The sequence below is a fragment of the Musca domestica genome, unplaced genomic scaffold, assembly GCF_030504385.1.
Source record: "Musca domestica strain aabys unplaced genomic scaffold, Musca_domestica.polishedcontigs.V.1.1 104, whole genome shotgun sequence".
NCBI classification, from domain to species: domain Eukaryota; kingdom Metazoa; phylum Arthropoda; class Insecta; order Diptera; family Muscidae; genus Musca; species Musca domestica.
Window position 1 is genome coordinate 1387928 of NW_026712121.1, and position 22204 is coordinate 1410131.

At 37.2% G+C, this 22204-nt stretch overlaps 1 protein-coding gene across 6 annotated transcripts in view; it reads right to left on the minus strand.

Annotated features, from left to right (window-relative positions):
* The window catches only part of LOC101888361 (E3 ubiquitin-protein ligase UBR1), a 47222-nt gene that overhangs the window by 4640 nt on the left and 20378 nt on the right, over positions 1-22204 (minus strand). For 4 of the 6 annotated variants that reach the window (XM_020036971.2, XM_059128358.1, XM_059128364.1 and 1 more), the window contains exons 3-10: positions 15521-15535; positions 11042-11113; positions 9928-10262; positions 5359-6831; positions 4607-5274; positions 2323-2434; positions 2121-2249; positions 639-2031 (exon numbers count right to left, since the gene is read on the minus strand). In XM_020036971.2, the coding sequence (XP_019892530.2) occupies positions 639-2031; positions 2121-2249; positions 2323-2434; positions 4607-5274; positions 5359-6831; positions 9928-10262; positions 11042-11113; positions 15521-15535 (4197 nt within the window). The remainder of the gene's footprint in view (positions 1-638; positions 2032-2120; positions 2250-2322; positions 2435-4606; positions 5275-5358; positions 6832-9927; positions 10263-11041; positions 11114-15520; positions 15536-22204) is intronic. The other 2 variants (XM_059128367.1, XM_059128371.1) reach the window with 2 other exon arrangements.

Here is a 22204-nt window from a genome sequence, read left to right on the forward strand (position 1 = left end):
ATGGCCACCATAATCTCCGGATACCAATCCGTTGGACTATTGTGTCTGGAGTATTTTGGAAAGCAAGGTTGGCACTAAAAAGTGTCGATCACCTCAAGCAAGCACTTTGCCGGGAATGGACCAAAAGACCGCAGAACAACATTCGGGCAGCGTGTGACGGTTTCATTGGCCGTTTGAAGGCCATAATTCGGGCCAAAGATGACCAATTCGAACAAATCTAAACTTATTCTAAAATTCGATGCTATTTCCGACATTTTTGCTTTCATTCAATTAAATTAAAAAATAATGTTAAAATTATGGCGTTTGACTTTGTTGCAGTTTTTTGTCTCACCTTGTATAACTACTTCGTCTATATCCGGGATACATGAAACATAAATTATACCTCTGTGATATTTCCCATATGAGACGCTATGGATATTTTACAAGTAGTGCCAAATTCAGCTACAGATGAGATTTATTCCGTTAGGTAAGCGAGCTCTTCTGTAGTTGAAATTTGTCCCATATAAAGAAATATCAATGACAGGATTTCAAGCAAATTGAATTTAGAATTTAAAATGCTATGAATATCGTATCATTAAAATTTTTATAACGCCTAATTATAACAAATGCAATTAGAAAAATAAGAATCATCTACTTACGATCTCGGGCAAACAATAGATTTGGAACCATCATAATTGTCGACACCATTTTGCTGAAACAATTCCATTCCAGCACTGAATCGCCGTAATGCTTGAACACAACATTCAACAGCTTCGCCACAGATTTGATCAAGTACTTAATATCGGATTGCGTCAGATTACCACTGTACAGACAACAAGCCCGTATTAGGCCACTCAAACAACTCTGATGGCGTATGGACATTTCGTCCTTCAAAGGTTTGCCAACGGAGCGCAGATACACTTCCAACGATTGTACGGTGTACACGCACGAATGCCACATATTGAGGATGCCTTCGTCTTCGTTACGTTTCAACGATTTGATGTAGTGTTGTACGAAATTAATCCAACTGGTGGGTAGCTCGCTGCGTGGTGTTGGTTGGGCCATTTTTTCAAATTGTTTGGGGTCGATGGGTATGTGAGCTTCCTTGAGCGTGGGTAGCCATTCGGGTAAATGGAAACTCCACAGATCGGGATCTTCGGCCAATATGAGATTGTTAAGTTTCTCGCCGAAAACACGAATTCCCTCAATCCACAAATCGATGGGGAACATTTCATCGCCGGCATGAAATACATTTGGTATTGAGTATTTGGATAGGGGTGGAGTTAGGGGCAGCACAGTATTGCTGAGACAACGACAGTAGGGACATTGGAATTCTGTGCTGGGCGTTGAGGGGAAGACTTGCAAGGGATGGCGTCTGGGTCGACGTATTTCCTTGGACTCCTCATTGTTGTAGTATTCCTGCCAGCAATTGACATGCATTACATGGCCACAACTGCTGGTGTGTATCGAAAAGGGATAATTCGATTCCGGCTTAAGAACCTTGGACTTTTGTACAAAGGCCGGATAGACCAGTGTGGGACCTTCTTTACTAACAGTGGCCTCTTCGAAACAGAGAATGCAATTGTATTTCTCTTCTTCGGGTTGCTGCAGGCGCCTTTCCACACCCAAACAGGCTGTGGAATTATACGCCACAGCACCCTCAAGACAGTTATCATCTTGCCATTCCATGGCTGAGCTAGCATTTGTGTCACTGGCCACATCATTGGCACTGGCAAACATTTCCGCATTCGAAGTCATAAATTTATTTTGTGCCGATTGCATTTGTGCCAAAATCTTGGCACGTCTTTCGGCAGCCAAGCGGGCACGTTCTTCTTTTTCACGTTTCTCCTGTTCGGCCGAGGTAAGCAAGGTAGCATCATCACCGCCACCGCTACCACCAGCACCACTGGCGGCATTATCATCAGCCGACGATGCATTTGTTTCAAGATCATCACTTTGCATACGTTCCAAACCTTCGGTGACTGGTTGTTTGGCTTGTAGGTCTTTGAATTTCTTAATGGTCCATAAAATGAAATCACGATGAGCTTCAACCTAGTGCAGGGTCAAACAGAGATAATAAAACACAAATGCAATTAAAACCCTGACAAATGGCGATAAGGAATAAGAACAAAGAAACTTACTCGGCTGCTGCGTGATAATTCCTCTAACTTGGGTAAAAGTTTGTATTTCTGAGCCCATTGATAGAACTGCAAGAAGGGATAATTTTCGGATTCCTCCTCTTGCAGACCATAGCCGATGAGGAAAAGTATCTGAAAGAAAAAAGTGGTAAGGGATATGTGATGTAGACTTACATTTGACGATGAATGTTCTCTGATTACCTACCTTTTGCAAATGGTTTTCTTGGAACGATTTTCTCTTCAAATCGAGAGCCCTATCCAAAATTGTTTTCATCAGATGCATCATGACATCACATTGCAGCAAATTGGCAATTGTCCTGGTAAGAAAGGGAGGGAGAAAAAAAATAATTAAATAAATTCAAAACAGAATGCTTGAAGGGAAAAAGAATATATAACAACCAAAAATGAGTCCAGGGTTTTGAAAGATTTAAAAAATTGTGAGGCAAGAAAATTTTGTTGTCAGGGAGAGACAAATTGCGAATTGAGATAGAATTCAAATTTGAAAATGTTTTAGTATTATAAAATCAAGTTTTAGTCATTCTATACCCTCAGCATTTGACCAAATGTTTTTGTATATCTTATATTTTCTTGCGGGAGGTGTGCCACATGAAAAATTCTCCTACAAGGCATCATTTTCGAAGGATGATGTCACCAAAGAAAAGAAATCTATATTTCCATTACATACACAGAAAATATTTAATTCAATTTTGCGAGAAAAAACACGAGAATCAAATGGGCTATTTTTGAATTGGTGCATGAAAGAGCCATAAAATTTTGTTTTACGCAGAAAGTGTTAAAGGAAGAAATATTCTACACAAAATTTTACTATAAATCTCAGAAATTACCATCTATCTAAGTTGTATAGTTTTGAAGAAAATGACATTCAAAATTAATAAAGTAAAAGTGAAAATTATGTGCTAAGTTTTTTTTTATGCAAATTTATCACGTTTTCAATATAGATCAAAATCTTCCTTAATACTGCATTTATAAGGAAAAGTGTCAAAGGAGAAAATATTCTTAATCTAATTTCAATGTGAGTCTCTGAAGAAAAGAAATTTGTATACCTAAAATATACCATAAGGAAAATATAATTTATTTCGTTTTTAAAGCCCCTTTTTACTTTTCGACAAATTTAATACTCCCTTCAAATTCGCTTTACGTTTCGTTGTTTAATAGCCACTCTGGGTTGCGAAAAATGTCAAGTGGATCTGCCATTCCTCTGTTTGCAGATAAAACACACAAAACAAAAAATTTCAGATTCGTAGGACAACGTTTTGGAGTCTTTATTTAGCCTTGCCAATATATATTTTAATATTTGACCAGTAAAGAAAGTCTTCAAGAGGGGTGGGGCCGACCCACCCCCAAAAGTCGTTGTTACGGAGTGCATACCACGGCTGTGGATGACTCATTTTACAAATCGGATGGACATAATATATTGGAGCTCAATTTGGTCGTAAGTGCCAAATTCCATGCCATTCGGGCCAATTTTACACGTTTGGTGCACAATAAAAGGCAAATCGGAGGAAGATAAATATATATGGGAGCTATATCCAAATCTGAACCGATCTCGACAAACATTTAGCAAAGGTATACCTGGCCTGTATTTAATATATTTCCTCAAATATCGTTGTTACAGAGTGCATATTACTGCGGCTGCGGAAGACAAAAATAACAAATCGTATGAACAATATATATGGGAGCTATGGCTATATCTGAACCGATTTCGATCAAATTTGACATAATTATTTTCAGGCCTAACTTGGTCGTATGTGCAAAATTCGATACTATTTGGACAGATATTACACGTTTGGTGCACAATAATAGGCAAATCGGACGAATATATATGGGAGCTATAACTAAATCTTGACCGATTATCTTCAATTTCAATTGGGTTCGTCCTTGGGTCAAACAAATGATTTGTGCAAAATTTCATCTGAATCGGGCAATTAATGCGACCTGTCCTTAGTTTACAAAAATACATGGACAGACGGACATGCATTAATCGACTCAGGATGTGATTCTATGCAGATCATCAAAAGGTACTATTGATCTATCTCGTTTCCTTTTGCCTGTTAAAATCAAATGCCCAAAGACATAATATCCTGACCACTTTGTGGTGTAGGGTATAAAAAACTATAGAGCTTCAACTTACTTCATGGGATCATGTCGGACCACTTTTTGATATAGTCCCCCATAACAAGGTAAACCTTAATTTCTAACTTTTAAGTCATATTTTCCACTTAAGTTCGCCAAATTTTAGCTACTAGCAAAATAAGTTGGTACCTTCGGAGTAGATAACCTGCCGACAGAAGAGAAACTCTAACGTTCTTCTCAGATGTAATCCCTGTCATGATTTATAGGTTTGCTAGAAGCATATCCTGGCTAGGCACACCACCACCCTTCTACACACACAACTCTACAAACCTTTCTTAATATTTTACCCCTTGGTATCCTAAAAAAGTTTTCCAATTTCCCAACCCAATACTTACACAAAGGCCTCGGTAAGTTTCGGCAATTTTGGCGGTGGACAACACACCAATTCTCCTTTGGTCTTGCGACGCAAACGCTGTGTCTCTTCCGATTTCGATTTATCCTCCTTGGTATAGTGATAGAAGTACATATTATAATCATCGTACAGCTCTTCCTTCAATTCATAGACACCCTTGGCATCGGTTTTTTGTGGCTTCTTGAAGACAGCCACCGTATCGATAACATCCTCCAGGGCAGTATCATTATTCGAGTCAGGCAATGCCCGATTCAATTCTGAATGAGAATATGATTTAATACAAAGTAATTGTATGATTTCTTTTTTGGTGCGATCTTCTTCCGTGACATTGGCCACACCGGGCATATAACGTTCCCCTATGATGACAATCAACAATTCGAGAAATTCATCAATCATTGATAGCTGCCGTATGAAATCATCATCGGTGGCCGGTTCAACAGTATAATCATCATATTCATCCTGAATCCAATCGATCAGATTGAATTTATTGAGCAAATGTATTAGATATTGATTGCTCTCAATGAGGGAAGCACCAATTTGCATGCCAACAATATCACGATCCAACATTTCGGTGCGGCATCGTACGTTGCGATAGAAATAGAGTTGATGCAGCAGGGAATAGCCATTGCGACGCCACATGCCGGAATGAACCTGCAAAGAAGAGAACAAACAAAAATAAAAACACAATTTTTTTATATCGCCATCCCCACCATTGATTTCACCCCCTCCACTCACCTGGGCCATCATGACTTGTGTACACAATATGGGTTCCATTATCTCTTCGGGGGTCCGTTTCAACCTCGTTATCATATCAAAGTTCAAACCATATGTACCCAAGTGCAAATAAATACCGGCAAAGAAACGCGACAATGGCAAGTGTATCGACACCGGTTTCGAGGCCACATCATACATCAAACACTCCGCCGAGTGGCCAGCCACCTTTTGCACTTCTTTCTTGGTCTGGCCAATGATAAACATGTTCTGCAACAAATAACGCATTACCATAACGCAAAGTTTGGTCAACACCTCCTTGTCTGTGGCACACCACTCCAAAACCAGGGATATGGTATTGGCCAATTTTATGTGCAGATTAAAGGCGCACTCCCATTCCGGCTCATAATCCATATGTTGGCCGGTTTGTCGGGTCACCGATTCCATGCCCTGCATGGCATTCAATACACGCAACATCGCCTTACAACCCTCAAGGAAACCTTCACGCAACTCATCGGTCCAATAGTCCGGCTTGAAGCACAGTATATAACGTAAATCGTAGAGTATATAGGCGGCCCGCTTAAAGTGCCCCAGGGTGGAGACATTTTTCGAAAATTGTAAAGTCTTATTTTGCATATAACCCTCAATGGATTTGTGATAGAAAGTGTGCAGCAGCTTGTAGAAGATACCCTCGCGGGCAATCAAATAATGGGCTATACTTGGCACGGTGAACAGCTGGACACTGAGTGACACAATGGAGAACGAATGGTCGTGATCATCACTAATGAAATCCTGTACAATGGTGGCATAGTTCTTGGAGAACTCTTGGGCCAAGGCCATTTTGTTGTCGTATTCCATGAGCATGCCCGATATAAGTAAACGATGCCAGCAGGTGCGGGCCGTCTTCCACAGAGCCACATCATATTCCAAAATGTGACGTATACAATACGGCGCCTTCTTGTCGGTAACAATACGTGCAAATATCTGACGGAACGTACTGTGACGCACCAAAAACTCCTGGAACCATGTCAGCAATTGGAGGGCAAATTGCTGGCAGGCCACTGCACGTATATGCAAGACAGAGACACGTAGCGATTGATTGGCTCTCGAATTTGCCATGGGATTATTTGAGGGTACCGATTGCTTTTCAAACGCCTCCTTCAGGGCTATACATTCCGAAAATGTATCACACTTGACCACGGCACGACCCTCACGATCTATATTGCCCACAATATCGGTCGCCTCCTTATGTTGTACTTTGGCGATTTTCGTCAGTGTCTGTATCACCTGATCAAACGTATGCGACTCATCATTGTACAGGACTGTGCAGAAATAATCTTTGCCGGTGCCATCGCCATCGAGGCATTCAAGACTAGCTTTCGACTCTATTTCCAGATAGTTGACACAAAATGTTAGAATGGCCACAAAAGCGATTTCACAGCGTTCTTTAATGGCATCGGTTATGATGGTACTGCTCGAACTGTTTTCCTTGCCCCGCTGTAATGAGAAAGGAACAAAGAGGGGGATTGTTTAATGAATGGCGTTTGGAGATTTTTTAAGAGTACCAAAAAAACACGTTGGAAATTTTCAGTTGGTGTTCCGTCACATATATATACCCTGAGAATTTGAACAGATGTTGTGTATACCCCTGTTGTGGGACGTACCAAATAATCGGACCTACATATTCTAACTTTTCAATACATCTAATGTTAATACAAATGTGCAATGCAATGGGCCACCAGCAGATTATGAAAGTAGAGCGTATTTTGCTGCGTTTTGTAAGTTTACATCAGAATGTAACATAAATCGAGAAAGAATAGTTCCCCCTCTTTATTATTTTTGACATTTTCGGATTAAGAGAAAAGCCTTTTAAAATAGGCTGACTAGCCAATTGCTGTGCAGAAAAGCCTTGGAAAATTCCGTTCGAATCCTACAAAAAGGTTAGATGAAAGGGGATGTAATGTCCCTAAGAAAATTCGGCCTATAATCTCCGAGACGAAAACAAGATCGGTCATCTCCATGGCAAAACCTTACCAAAAACTTAGTGTGGGTATCATCACAAGTCACTGTAGTGTGAGAGCCATGACTTCTAGATGGAGTAGCGGTGATATGAATGGTAGGCTCTGCCAAGATGAAGAAATTGAAGCAGTCGAATATTTACTCAGCCACTATCCAACTCTCATTAATGTGATACACAGCCTTGTGGGAGAGCAAATAACCATTTATAATACAAAGCCAGCAATAATTCTTCTGCTAGCCAGAAGGTTTAAGTGTCTGAAGACGATACCATTAATACTTAGTCGTGGATAAGTATTCACTTATTATATTATTTCTCAAATCTCTTTTTTTTTTTCTTCTTTCTATTTCTCAAATTAGGACAAACAGGACTTCGAGTGGAGTGGTTACTTTAAGGCACTCTAAGAAGCGATACTTGTTACAACCCAGGAAAAAAACTTATTACAAATATGGTTACCAAACTAATATTTTAAAAGTCCGAAATTCGAACGGATTAAGGGGTTATTTTTGGAGACCAAAAATCGATAAATAACAAATGTTGGTTGCTGTTCATATAATTTAATTTCATGAAAATGGTGACCGCAAAAGGTCAATGCGCTAAGTGCAATTTTGGTATACTCTTTTCAATATTTCGGTCGGCGTCTCAATAAAATTAATGTTTCAATGTTGTCTTGAGCATGGGCTTTAAATAGCCCCACAAACAATAGTCGAAAGGTGTTAAATTGCACGATCTAGGCAACCAATTGACAGGTCCCGAACGTTACATAAAATGTTAAGCATGCTGAAGGTTGAATGTCCAACAATATAAATTTGGTGAGGAATTTAGTTGCAATAGCCCGAATAGCCGCCACTTACGTGGCATCCATTTTTATGGCAATAAACTAACCATAACAAGTAAAAAAGCTGTAAGTTCGGCCGGGCCGAACTTTGAATACCCTCCACCATTTGGAACCAATTTGGCAATTCTCAAAAACAATAAAATCCGTTAAAATTTTAGAAATACCGAATGTAGCCGTTATATTAGGGTCAATACGACGACATGGACCTGCATAGGTAATTTTTTTCATAAGCCATAAAAATACCGATTATCGGGAGGTACCGTTATATGGGTGCCATACGAAGGCGTCGACCTGCACAAACAAATTTCTGTCTTAGGCTGTAGTATCCATTTCGAACTTCAAATGCGAAATTTGAAAAAATTCCGGTGAATAATGTCGCTTAAATCATCAAAATACCGAATATCGGGAGGTACCGTTATATGGGGGCCATACGAAGACGTGGACCTGCATGGACAATTTTCTATCTTAAGCTGTAGTATCCATTACGAACTTCAAATACCAAATTTTAAACAATTCCGCTTTATAATGCAGCTAAAATCATCAAAATACCGAATATAGGGAGGTGCCGATATATGGGGGCTATACGAAGACGTGGACCTGCACAGACAATCTTCTGTCTTAGGCTGTAGTATCCATTTCGAACTTCAAATGCCAAATTTGAAGCAATTTCGATGAATAATGTCGCTAAAATCATCAAAATACCGAATATCGGGAGGTACCGTTATATGGGTACCTACTGCCTACTGGCAAAATATACATGTGTGCAAAATTTTAGCCTTCTATCTCAATTCGTTCGAAAGATAGCGTGATTACAACAGACAGACGGACAGACAGCCAGACTGACGGACAGACAGACGAACATCGCAAAATTGACTTAGAATTTTACGCTGATCAAGAATATATATACTTTGTTGGGTCTGACATGAGTATTTCGAGGAGTTACAAACGGAATGACAAAGTTAATACACCCTCCATAGTATGGTGGAGGGTATAAAAATGCATGAAGCGCCCGATGATATTCCTTAGCGGATCACGAATTTTGATAATAAAATTAGCTTCAATTCGATTTTGGCACGAATTAATGAAGATGTTCGAACGAAAGGTTTGCCCTGCATGTGATACAGGCCCGCACAATACACAACACCTCTTTAATTGCCCTGCCAAACCTACCCCACTCATTCCAGAATATTGTTGGGTACACAGCCCGCGAAAGTAGCCAAATCTTTATACCCCGCAAAACTATTTTTTGGTGGTATTATAAGTTTGATTGACCCGACTATAGCATTTGCTTACTTATTAAACCTGAAATAAGGACCGGATTGGCGGAAATCACACAAAACATGTAAAGCTGTTACAACAACAAAACATGTGTGAATTGTTTCCACCCAGTATTGCCAAAAATATAACAGTTAGCGGCCAAAAACTAATAACTTATTTCGAGCAACATGCCCTTGTGTAAAAAAACCGGGTTGGTAACCAGATTTGTAAATGACTTTTTTTGCTGGGAAACTGAGCTGTTTAGAATAATTTCTTAAAATGTTATTACATTAGTTGTCTGCATTTCATTTCCCAAGAAATTGTTCCATTCGGACTTAATGTTCTTTTTTCCCGAATATATACTCTATGTATAACTTTTAACAAGATTTGGTAAATCTCCAAACCATCTTCTCTGAAAAAGTCTGGAAAACTGATTAAAAAATTCCAATATTCAAAATTTGGTTTTGTGGGGTTTACTTACCAAGTGTTCTTCACAGTAGTGATCCTTTTTCCAGGCTTCCTCATCGCCACAATCGCAACAGCCACCACCGCCCGAGGTGGACATTTTATATTTGTGATAACGATGTGCGGATTGTTTAAAACAATTCACACAGAGGACACACGTCTGGTCCATGCCACATTCACGACAACTGTAGGTGGGTTCGCCAATTTTGAAAACTTTACCGCACACGGCTGAGGTGGCTCCCTCCAGACGGAGTTTCTCCAAAACGCTGTTGGGATTATCGCCTAAAATAAATGCCATAAGGACATCGATGATGCCCTCCTTGGCGCCAGCCTCTTTGAACATGCATTTTACTGAAATTATAGAAGATGAGAAAAATAACGATGAGGATAGAGAAAATGATTTTTTTTTTTTTTTTTTTTTTTTGATATTTGTATAACGACGAATTAAGGAGAAATTAGTTCCAAAACTCAAATGCGGATATTTGACGCTCTATGGTGTAAAATCGGTAAAAATGAATATTACGACATTTTTTTTTTTTTTTTTATTTAGAAATCGGTTTTTTGAGCTAAATTAAAAACGTTGTTTTTAAACACAAAAAAGAATACAGAACCGTTTTTATTATTTATTTATTTATTTATTTATTTTTTTTTTTTTTTTTGAAAAAAAAAAATAATTGTAGATTTAATTTCAGGAATCCCATATTTAATTCAAATACTTCTTTCTTTGGCATGCAAAACATCATCATCATTGAACTTTGCTACTAATTCTCCTTAATTCCGAAATTCATATTATTTTCAAAATTAGATACGATTGAATTGTTATTTCAAATGTATAAATATAAATATATATCAATTCTGCATTTGTTTGGTTAATAGGTTAGTTACGGTTATTCATTTTATAGTATGTTGAAGGTCACGGTGGTGTAGTGATTAATTGTAAAACTGTTGAAGCTCTTCTCTCTGGTTAATTTCGCTCTGAGTGGTCTTCTCAAGAAGAAAAAAATTATATAATCAAAACCAATTAAACGTAGGTAACATATAAGTGTATATAAATACGTACGGTAAAAAATACTATTAGAATACAGTTTAAAACATAGAGAACAATTTTTTGGGGTGGGGGAACAACTTACAGGAACCTGTACGGCCATTTGTATTGTTATTGTTATTATTTCGATTTCTTATTTGGTACAGAACATCACGCCCTTAAAAATGAAGAAGAAAATGGGGGTTTTTTGATAGGATTTGGATTTGCAAGCAAAATAATATGAAAACAAACAAAAATAGTGAATAATTAATTAAAACAGACAAAAAAACACAAAAATAATAACAAATAAAAAATAAAGCCGACCATATTCCCAATGAGTGAACAATTAAATAAGTAGCTAAGTTCGGCTAGGGCAAACTTTTAATACCCTCCACCATTTCGAAGGAAATTGAAAAATTTCAAAAAAAAATTCCGAAAACTACCACTTAAATGAAACCCGTTATATGGGGACTATACGAAGACGTGAACCGGCATACGAAATTTTTGGTCATAGGCTGTAGTGCCCATTACGAACTTCAAATACGAAATTGGTTACAATTTCGGTGAATAATGTCGCAAAAATCATGAAAATACGGAGTATCGAGAGGTACCGTCATATAGAGGCTATACGAAGATGTGGACCTGCATACGAATTTTTTTGGCATTAAGATCTTTTAATACGACATTTGAAACAATTCCGGTGAAAAATATTGCTGAAATCGTCAAAATACTGACTATCGGGTTATACCGTTATATGGGGGCTATACGAAGACGTGGACCTGCATATAAAAATTTTTGTCATAGGCTGTAGTACCCATTACGAACTTCAAATACGAAATTCGAAATAATTCCGGTAAAAGCATGAAAATACCGAATATCGGGAGGTACCGTTATATGGGGGCTACACGAAGATCTGAACCCGAATTTTTCAAAAATACTGACTATCGGGTTAAAACCGTTATATGGGGGCTATACGAAGACGTGGACCTGCATATAAAAATGTTTGTCATAGGCTGTAGTACCCATTACGAACTTCAAATACGAAATTCGAAATAATTCCGGTAAAAGCATGAAAATACCGAATATCGGGAGGTACCGTTATACGAAGATCTGAACCTGCAATCAACCATTTTTGGCATATGTTGTAGTACCCTTTAGGATCTTACAGTACGAAATTTTAAACGATTCCGGATAATAATATTACTAAAGTCACAAAAATACCGAATATCGGGAGGTACCGTTATATGGGAGCTATACGAAAAAGTGGACAAACATAGACCATTTACAAATATAACCTGCCTACTGGTAAACTATGCATGTATGCAAAATGTTAGTCTTCTATCTCAATTCGTTTGAAAGATAGCGTGACTACAACAGACAGACCGACGGACATCGCTAAAGCGTCTTAGAATTTTATGCTGATCCAGAATATATATACATTGTAAGGTATATTAAGAATATTTCGAGAAGCTACAAACGGAATAACAAAGTTAATATATCCTCCATAAAATGGTGGAGGATATAAAAAATTCAGTTAACGATGAGAAAAAATAACATTGGCTTGCAATCTTACCCTGATCAACGTAAAATTCTAAGACCCGATTTACGTGTCTCCTTCTGGCTGTCTCAGTATTTTTGAAAGGATTGATATAGATGACCACAATTTTGTTCTGTATCGGTCACAATTTGGTGTTCGGCGCTGCGTACATAAAAAAAATCGAAATCATTCAATGTAAAGCCTACCCATCCCACCTTTAATGATTTCGTCCAACTCTAGGCACTTTTAAAGGATTTGACCACATTTGTCATAGGAGTTGGGATTAGAATTGACTAAGTCAGTTTTCTACACTAATTATGCCCTCAGTCATATGGCTAGAGAGGGTATATGTCATTTGATACGGCCAAAATGTGCCTCATCGAAATAACGATATTAGACCCTGAGTCTCTTTGGACCAAATCCGTTTCAGGACATTTGGAGTCGATCTAGAGATGCCGATTTGGTTCAAACCTATGGCTAGAGAGGGTATATGTCATTTGATACAGCCAAAATGTGCCTCATCGAAATAACGATATTAGACCCTAAGTCTCTTTGAACCAAATCCGTTTCAGGACATTTGGAGTCGATCTAGCGATGCCGATTTGGTTCATACCTGATACATAGTAATATCAAAACTAGATCGAGTTTGGAGATGGACAATATCAGTCTACTCCTTCTGGTATCTCCGCCACAAAAGGTCAAAATAAAAAAAAAAAACAGTAAAGAAAGTCTTAAAGTCGGGCGGGGCCGACTTTATGATACCCTACACCACTTTGCTAATTTAGTAGAGCTCCGCATAACAATTAAAAATTTTTATGGGAGAATTCAATCATACCGCTATGATTATAATTATAATTTAAAGCTATGCCGAAGTATTTGTATCTTTTAAATTCGGACTTGTATTGCCCATTTGGTGCACAATTAATTTGAAATCGGATAAAAATATATATGGGAGCTATATCCAAATCTGAACCGATCTCGATAAAATTTGGCAAAGATTTTTCTGAGCTGTATTTGATATATTTCCCTGAATATCGTTGTTACGGAGTGCATATTACGGTTGTGGGTAACAAATATAACAAATCGGTTGAACAATATATATGGAAGCTATAGCTATATCTGAACCGATCTTCACCAAAATTGATATAATAGCTTCTAGACTCAATTCGGTCGTAAGTGCCAAATTCCATCCCATTTGGACAAATATTAGACGTTTGGTGCACAATATAGGGTAAATCGGACGAAGTTATATATGGGAGCTAAATTCAAATCTAAACCGATCTCGATAAAATTTAGCAAAGGTATTTCTGAGCTGTATTTGATATATTTCCCCAAATATTGTTGTTGCAGAGTGCATATTACTGCGGCTGCGGAAGACAAAAATAACAAATCGGATGAACAATATATATGGGGGCTATAGCTATATCTGAACCGATTTCGATCAAATTTGGCATACTTATTTTCAGGACTATGCAAAATTCCAGACAATTCTGGCTGATATTACACGTTTGGTGCACAATAAAAGGTAAATCGGACGAAGATATATATGGGAGCTATATCTAAATTTTGACCGATTATCTCTAATTTCAATAGGGTTCGTCCTTGGGCCAAAAAAATGATTTGTGCAAAATTTTATCTGGATAGGGCAATAAATGCGAACTGTACTTTGTTTACAAAAATACATGGACAGACGGACGGACGGAAATGCATAAATCGACTCAGAATGTGATTCTATGCAGATCATCAAAAGGAACTATGGGTCTATCTCGTTTCCTTTTGCCTGTTACAAACGAATGCACAAAGACATAATACCCTGACCACCTTGTGGTGTAGGGTATAAATATTTTGTTTCACAGACAGGGAAAAGATAATCAGATTTTGCTCCAACTTTGTAAATCCTAATATTTGCACCAGTGCTAGGACATGTGCGAAAACGGACAATATCGGTCCACTCCCACTGGTAAATCCTCCACAAAGGTTCAAAATTTTGAATATTTATGAAGGCTATAAAACACGAAATTAACATCAAATTCCATTCGGACTTGGCACATTTCAATATTTCGATCAACACAAGATCTGTTATAAAGATGGCAGAGATCGGACCACACCTTCGGGTACCACCCCCACAAACGACCACAATTTTAAATACTTAAATCTCTGATAACCTACGAAACAAGTCTTAATATTTCCCTCATCGAGAGATGTGACTGAATTTGTCTGCCCACTCCATCCGATACCTCCTCCCTCACAAAAAAAAAAAAATAATAATAAAATGTTGAAATTATTCGCATAGAATAGATCATCTTAAATTGAAATAAAATTAGATCATCTTTATATGTTGCAGATCCAAATATTTTTATTGATATTAGATGAAGTGGAATACTTGCATCCACTATATCTGGCCCTCACGCATATTTCACCATCCTCTAAAAATTATGCCGTATCTCAAATCAAGTAATATAGTCCATATATGGCACGTTATAATATTTATATCAGCAGTTGGATAATATTGGCCAACTCCTTCGGAACGTCCCCAATAAAAGGCTCAACATGATGAATAATAAATACGGATGGCAAAATATGTTTATCCGTCAGGAAAACCGACTGATACTTTTTAACTTGTTTATTGGTATGTTTTTTTGTATTTCCCTTCCGATTTTCTACATTTGAAGATTTTAAGCATATTTGTCAATGGAATTTGTCATCATAATTCAGTGCCAAGCGTTCATCTGTCGGCAAAAGCGACTGGCACTTTTTATGTTTTTTTTTTTTTTTTTTGTTATTTAAATTATTTCACCTCCTATCTTGACGATTGCCATAAGCGTCTCTGATCTTTTCCTTGGAGTTTTCCATGTGAGTTTTCTTCTTTTTTTTTTTTGTATGTCAATTAATATATCTAATGCAAACGGCACAAATGTAGGTACACACACAACATACAGATCTGACAATGCTATGAGAGAAGTGGGTCTTTGGCGGGGATATATGGAAGACAAGATGCGGATATATTACAGTTCGATACCAAAAAATTGATCTTCAAATTTTACTTACAGCTTGGGGTTGAATCTGGAACAAAATGAAGAGAAAACGAAATGAATAAGCTGTGTGTAAGCTTTCGAGAGGAAGTAGAAAATAGGAGAATTGGGGTTTTTCGGAGGCATTATTAGTAACAAATAGTGATTAGTTAAGGAGACTATACAGATACAGAGTGAGATGAAAAAATTGCAACCAAATTCAGACTGCTGTCATTTCTAAGCCACTCGTCCGATAGCTGTTAAAATAATTCCAGTGACAGCACATTATATTGTTTACAAGCGTATAAAAGCATTTTGGGGAGAATTTTCCAGAAACAAAGTTATTCGTGATGGAATTCAAGCGTGATAGTGTGATTTCGTTATATTTGGCTGGAAAACCACAAGTGGATATCGTTAGAGAACTCTAGCATTTAAATGTGAATAAATTTTTTGTGGCATAGCACGTTACCGTGATAATGGTAGCATAGCCCGACGTCAAGGAAGTGGACGGAAGAAAACAGCAACATCAGCAGAAATGGTTCGAAAAGTAAAGAAGCGACTTCTTGATCGAAATCCGCGTCGCAGGGGCCGAAAAATGGTTCGTGAGCTGAACATATTGCAATATTCCATTCGGCAAATATTGAAAAATGAGCTCGGGGTAAAGCAATTGAAATTCCAAAAAGTGCAAGAACTTATACCGCAACAGAAAGAAAACAGACTCAAACGAGCTAAAGAGTTGCTTCGCATAGCCGAAAGTGGTGAAATGCCAAATTTGGTTTTCTCTGATGAGAAAACGTTCGTTGTTCGGCAGTTTGTAAACAAACAAAATTATCGTGTTTACTTGCCAAAGAGGTCAGCTGAAAATGTGCACCTTCGATTGGCCACCAGAACTCAAGCGCCTGCCATGGTGATAGTGTGGGCCGCCATAACAGCCGATGGTCGCTTTCCGCTCGTATTAATCGATCGTAGCATCAGAATAAATGCCGATTATTAAAGCAAAAATATTCTGGAGGGTGTATTAAAGCCTTTGGGCACGCAAACATTTTGGCCGCAGACCTTGGACATTCTAACAGGATTTAGCACCATCGCACTCAGCACGTGCCACTTAAGAATGGTTACTAAATGAGGTTCCTCGCTTCATTTCCAGCACACAATGACCGCTAAAATTTCCGGATACCAATCCGTTGGACTATTGTGTCTGGAGTATTTTGGAAAGCAAGGTTGGCACAAAAAAATACCAAAGTGTCGATAACCTCAAGCAAGCACTTCGCCGGGAATGGGCCAAAATGTCGAAGAACAACATTCTGGCAAGGTGTGACGGTTTCATTGACCGTTTTAAGTCCATAAGTCGTTTTAAAGGTGACCAATACGACAGGGAATACCTAGGTTTCGGAAAGAGCCATCAATCCTCATGAGTTCCCTTAATTTTTGCCTGGGATATTCTCCCCAGAAGTTATTTTTAAAAATAACTTCTATGACAAAAAACATTTTTTACCCAAGTTAAATTCTAAATGTTGATGCTATTTCCGACTTTTTTCCTTTCATTCAAAAAAATTAAAAAAAATGAAAAAAATGCAGCGTTTGATTTTGTTGCAGGTTTTTTTATCTCACTCTGTATCCATGAGATACCAGCCGAATGTTGGAAAGAGTATGCCGAAATTGGATTAAGTGTATGGTCCATTTTATGGACCGTTCTCAGATAAAGATCAGTAGTTCAGGTAAAGATTTCACGTTCTTTTTTCTGAATTTTATGTTGTTTTTTTTAATTTATTATGTCTTTTGAAAAACCATTGGCAATTCACCATACCTCACACGCAATCATAATTTTGTGTATAAAACCAGCGGTGCTCAAAAAGAAATATCTCTTTTCAGTCAAATTTCTCTTTGCTTTTTTAAATCAAGAACAAAACAGTTTTAAGTCATTATTTATACAACTATTTTTTATCCATTTCCTTTATAAATTATTTTGGAAAATATTCGTGTTTAAAAACAATTAAATAGAACCGTAAAATATAAAGAAAAACAGAATTTTATTTTTCTCTTAAATTATCTCTTTTTTCTGTTCATGTTCTAGAAAACGGTTTTGAGCACCGCTGATAAAACTCACTCGCAGATGAGTAAACTCACCACTGGAACTGCTCGCTTGTTTATCAAAAACAAATGTGCTTTGCAGACAGTTGTTAGCTGTTCAGTTTTCGATGAAAAGGGAGAGTCGTGTCATTTAATAATTTCACGATTTTCAACTTCGCAAAGAATTAGCACTCACAATTTTTACAGAGAGAGCAAGAGCTACTCTCCGATGTTTATGTCCATGAAACATCAAAGCTTTTGTATTGGTAGTGATGGTCTAGCCCTGCATTTTATTTTATTTTATTTATTCTTCACTTTTTATATATTAATATTAATTTATGCTTATATAGGATTTCTTTGTGGGTTAAAAATCCTGTGTTGCGCCTAAAAGTATGCTATAAAAATGCTACAGCTAATAGCGTAGAAAAAAATCGCTTTACATTTGACCCTAACATCATTTGTAATTGGATCTTTCATTCTATCTTATTACCACTTCTTCAACCTAACCTTTGCAACAGTGTAATACCCTCTCATCCTCCGCCCAACCCCTCCTCATTATCCTCACAAATGATAATATTTTATAATTAGTTACAGCCGATTGATAACAGAAAATAAAATTGTAATGAATCGACCGAGCCTCTGACCTCATTGGGTTTATTATTTTATTCCAAATTAAAATGCTGTATATAGTCTGATCACCGTCGTCGTCGTCGTCCATCTGCTGATGTCATTCTTATCTCTCTTTCCCCCTAGAAATAAATCACACTCTCCATATGACTGACTCAAAACTTACGGATGAATCTATGGTTTGGCAAGGCAAGACAAGGCAGCAGTAGCGGTTGATTCTAGTTCATCTGAAGAAGATGAGATGACAGCGAAGTGCAATTGCAAAATAAAAATGACTATTTTTGATAGTAAATAATCACGTTGTGTTAAGCTAGTCATAATGGAAAATGCGAATGCCATCCAAGTGACTAAAGATGAGGTGAAGATTTTTTATTGGATTATAAAAAGCAAAATTGTGAAGATCTATGAGATTTGCGACTTTGCCGGTACCATTGTCAATATTCCTTTCCTAGAAAGGATCAACTTTATAAAAATTAAAAAAGAAAAGACAATTTCCATAAACTTGGCCTCATTTACACTTACAAACAAAACAAAAATCGACATTTATAAATATTTGTCCAAACAAAAAGTGCAATTCATGCGCTGCGTTTTAATAAATTTCACCGAATTTACCACCACCTAAAGTGATGCCTAAAAACGTTCAAGGTCGTCAGAGCGATACAAAGTAATATTTGTTTAAATAATTTGTTGTGCCAAACAAAAAAAAAAAAAAAAAACACTCATTGATTGTAAACATTAACTGGAACTGGTTCCTTGTGCTGTTGCAATACATTCATAAAATATATTGGGATCCCAATCAACCACACCAAAATGACGATGATTCAGTATTTACAAAGAAATGATTACCGAATATTTAATAAAAAAACTGAAGAGGAAAGACAAAGGAAGTGAAGGTGCACGTAGGCCGTATTTTTACTCATTTCCTGTTACATGGGGCCTATCGAAAACATTGACCCGCATAGACAATTTTCTGGTAACAAAAAAAATCAAAAATCTACTTTTTAAGACATGTTTGAAATACAGGGGCTAGGATGCTGTTTTGAAAAATGTACTCAATAAACCCATTATTTGGTAATGAGATTTTTTTTGTGTAAATCCAAGGCCGCTGGTTTGAATCTCGGATTCTTGGAAAGAGAGCTTTAATAGCAATAGGAGATATTTAATATTGAATTGCCAAAATTTGCGGAGGTGTTAAATGCGGGAATAAATGAAACGAAAATCTGTTTTTAAAACAGACCAAAGGATCTTACTTCGAAGAATCCCTAAATGGTTCCCATAAAATATTTGTTACAAACGGACTTCCTTCATAGATATCCAAATATCCAAATTGTCTTCGTCGCTTTCGCAGTAAACCGGGAGAAAACCACATTGGAGGCCCTATTTTATAGAACTGCAGACGATATTTTTCCGGAGAAAACTAGAATATCTTCTTCGGAGCAGACATATAGATTTTTTCCCCAAAATATTTGTTACAAAGGGACTTCCTTCGTGGAAATCCTGATTGTCTTCCTTTCCTTTATAGAATACCAGAACATTTTCTTAAATCCACATAATTTCCGAGAAAACTAGTATATCTTCTTCAAAAAGACCTCAAAATTTTTATTAATAGAAGACCAAATAACATTCTTACATAGAGGGTTTGCTCTCCTGGAATACCAGAAGGTTTTATCTCACAGAAGACTTTCTTCTCTTATAAAATATTAGTATGCTTTTCTCTATGAAAAAAAAAAACACATTCAAGAAGGTTAGGCAAAAAGTATCGTCTCATTCTCTTAGAAAATTAGAGGATTATTTTCGCAGAAGACTCAAAGATCTCCTTTTGCAGAAAATACAAAGGTCTTGTCTCACAAAAGACAAAAATGTATTATTTTATAGATCAGAGGACCTTTTCTCAAAATCTTCTCTTAACGAAAACCCAGGTTCCCATAGGACCCTGAAGGTCTTCTCTCAAATAAATCCCGAAGGCCTTCTTTTACAGAAAATACGAAGTACTTCTACCACAGAAGACTAGAAGGTCTTGTCTAAGGAAACCCCACAAGGTTCTCTATCACAGAATACCCGAATTTCCTCTCTCTTACCGCAGACAAAATTGCCTCATAGAAGACCAGACCAGACACAGAAGAGCCAAAGGTCTTCTCTGACAGAAGACCTCAGAAAAAAAAATAAAGTTCTCCCATAGAAGATCAGAAGGCCTTTTCCTATTTAAGGCCAAAAGGTCTTCTCTCATTGTGGACCGGAAGGTGTGCTTTCATGGAATATCAGTATGTCTACTCTCATAGAAGGCTTGAATATCTTACAGAATACCAGACTGTCTTCTCCCATAGATAATCGGATGTCTTCTCTCATCGAGGACCAAAAGTTGATCTTTCATTGAAGAACTTTTGGGAAAAGGAATGTCCTCTCTCATTGAAGAACGGAAAATCTTCTCTCTTAGAAGACCCCAAGTTCTTCTCTCACAGAAGACATGAAGAACTTTTCCCACAGAAACTCCAAAGAAGACCAACAGGTCTTCCCTAGCAGGTCTTTTTCCATAGTAAACAGGAAGCTCTTCTTCCATAGAATACCAGAAGGTCTTCTCTAACAGAAGATCCGAAGGTCTTCTCTCATAGAAGACCCACAGGACTTATCTCATTGAAGATCTCTTCTCATAGAACACATACAGTTCTTCTCTTACAGAAGACCCGAAGGTCTTTTCTCACAGAAGATCCATAGGTTTTATCTTACAGAAGACCCACAAGCCCTCTCTAGCAGAAGATTTGCAGGTCATATCTCACAGAAAACCAAAATGTCTATATGGGAATCGAAAAGTCTTCTATCTAAGGAGATTAGAGGTCTTTTTTCATAGAATAGTAAAATATCTGCTCTAAAGTACTACAAAAGGCCAGATTTATTCTATATACCCTTTTATAAAAGCAGTTCATGATTTTTAAGAGTCTCCTCTCATAAAACACATACAGTTCTTCTCTTACAGAAGACCCGAAGGTCTTTTCTCACAGAAGATCCAAAGGTTTTCTCTTATAGAAGACCCTCTCTAGCAGAAGATTTGGCAGTCATCTCTCACAGAAGACCAAAATGTCTATATGGAGATCGGAAGGTCTTCTCTCTAAGGAGATTAGAAGTTTTTTTTATAGAATAGTAAAATATTTGCTCTAAAGTACTAAAATAAGGCCATATTTATGGTTCATAACCTTTTATCTTTTTAAAGCAGATCATGTTTTTTAAGAGTCCATAAGATGCTCTACCACCTCTTCTTTGTGGCCTGTTGTTTCTTTCTTCCATTATGTGTTTTCAGTTTATGGCACCTTGACATATCCACCTCCATCCAGTTTCGCTGTTTGCTTGGACAAAACAAAGAAAAGTGAATTCATTTTCACTAAACGATCGACGATGGACATTAAAATCGCATTGTCTACACGTTGTTCGATGTGTGGTGGTGGTAGTTGTGTTTATAAAATATCCAACGGAGAAGAAGCAGAAAATGATGATGAAATGCAATGCTTTGTCCTGAGTCATTTAAATTTGAATACAAAAAAAAAAAACAAAAACAAAAAAATCAATTTAATTACTTTTCGACACCCACTCACGTACACACGGAAACACAACAACAACTACAACAAAATATTACAACAACATTCATTTGAGATACGCAAAATTCCAAAGAATTTCAAGATAAAGAAGATCATCAAGAAGATCATTGACAGTAGCATCGCCATGATTCCCGCTCATAAAAAGGAAGACGGTCTTTGCCGCACAAAGAACAACAGAGAAGTAACAAAAAGAGGAAAAATGAGATAAACAAAAAATACATAATTTATTAATTCAAATTCCTTGTTCTGTCATAAGCCCACCACCCATGTGACGCTGCATCGCATTTTAGTGTCGCAAATTCAAGTCAGTGGAACAAAAGTTCAATGAACGACGAACGAACGCCTTTTCCAATGCATTCATATTAAATTGTTGTTTTTTTATTGTTGTTCTTGTTGCAACTGTGTTCTTTTACAGCTTGTTGTTGTTGTTGTTGTGA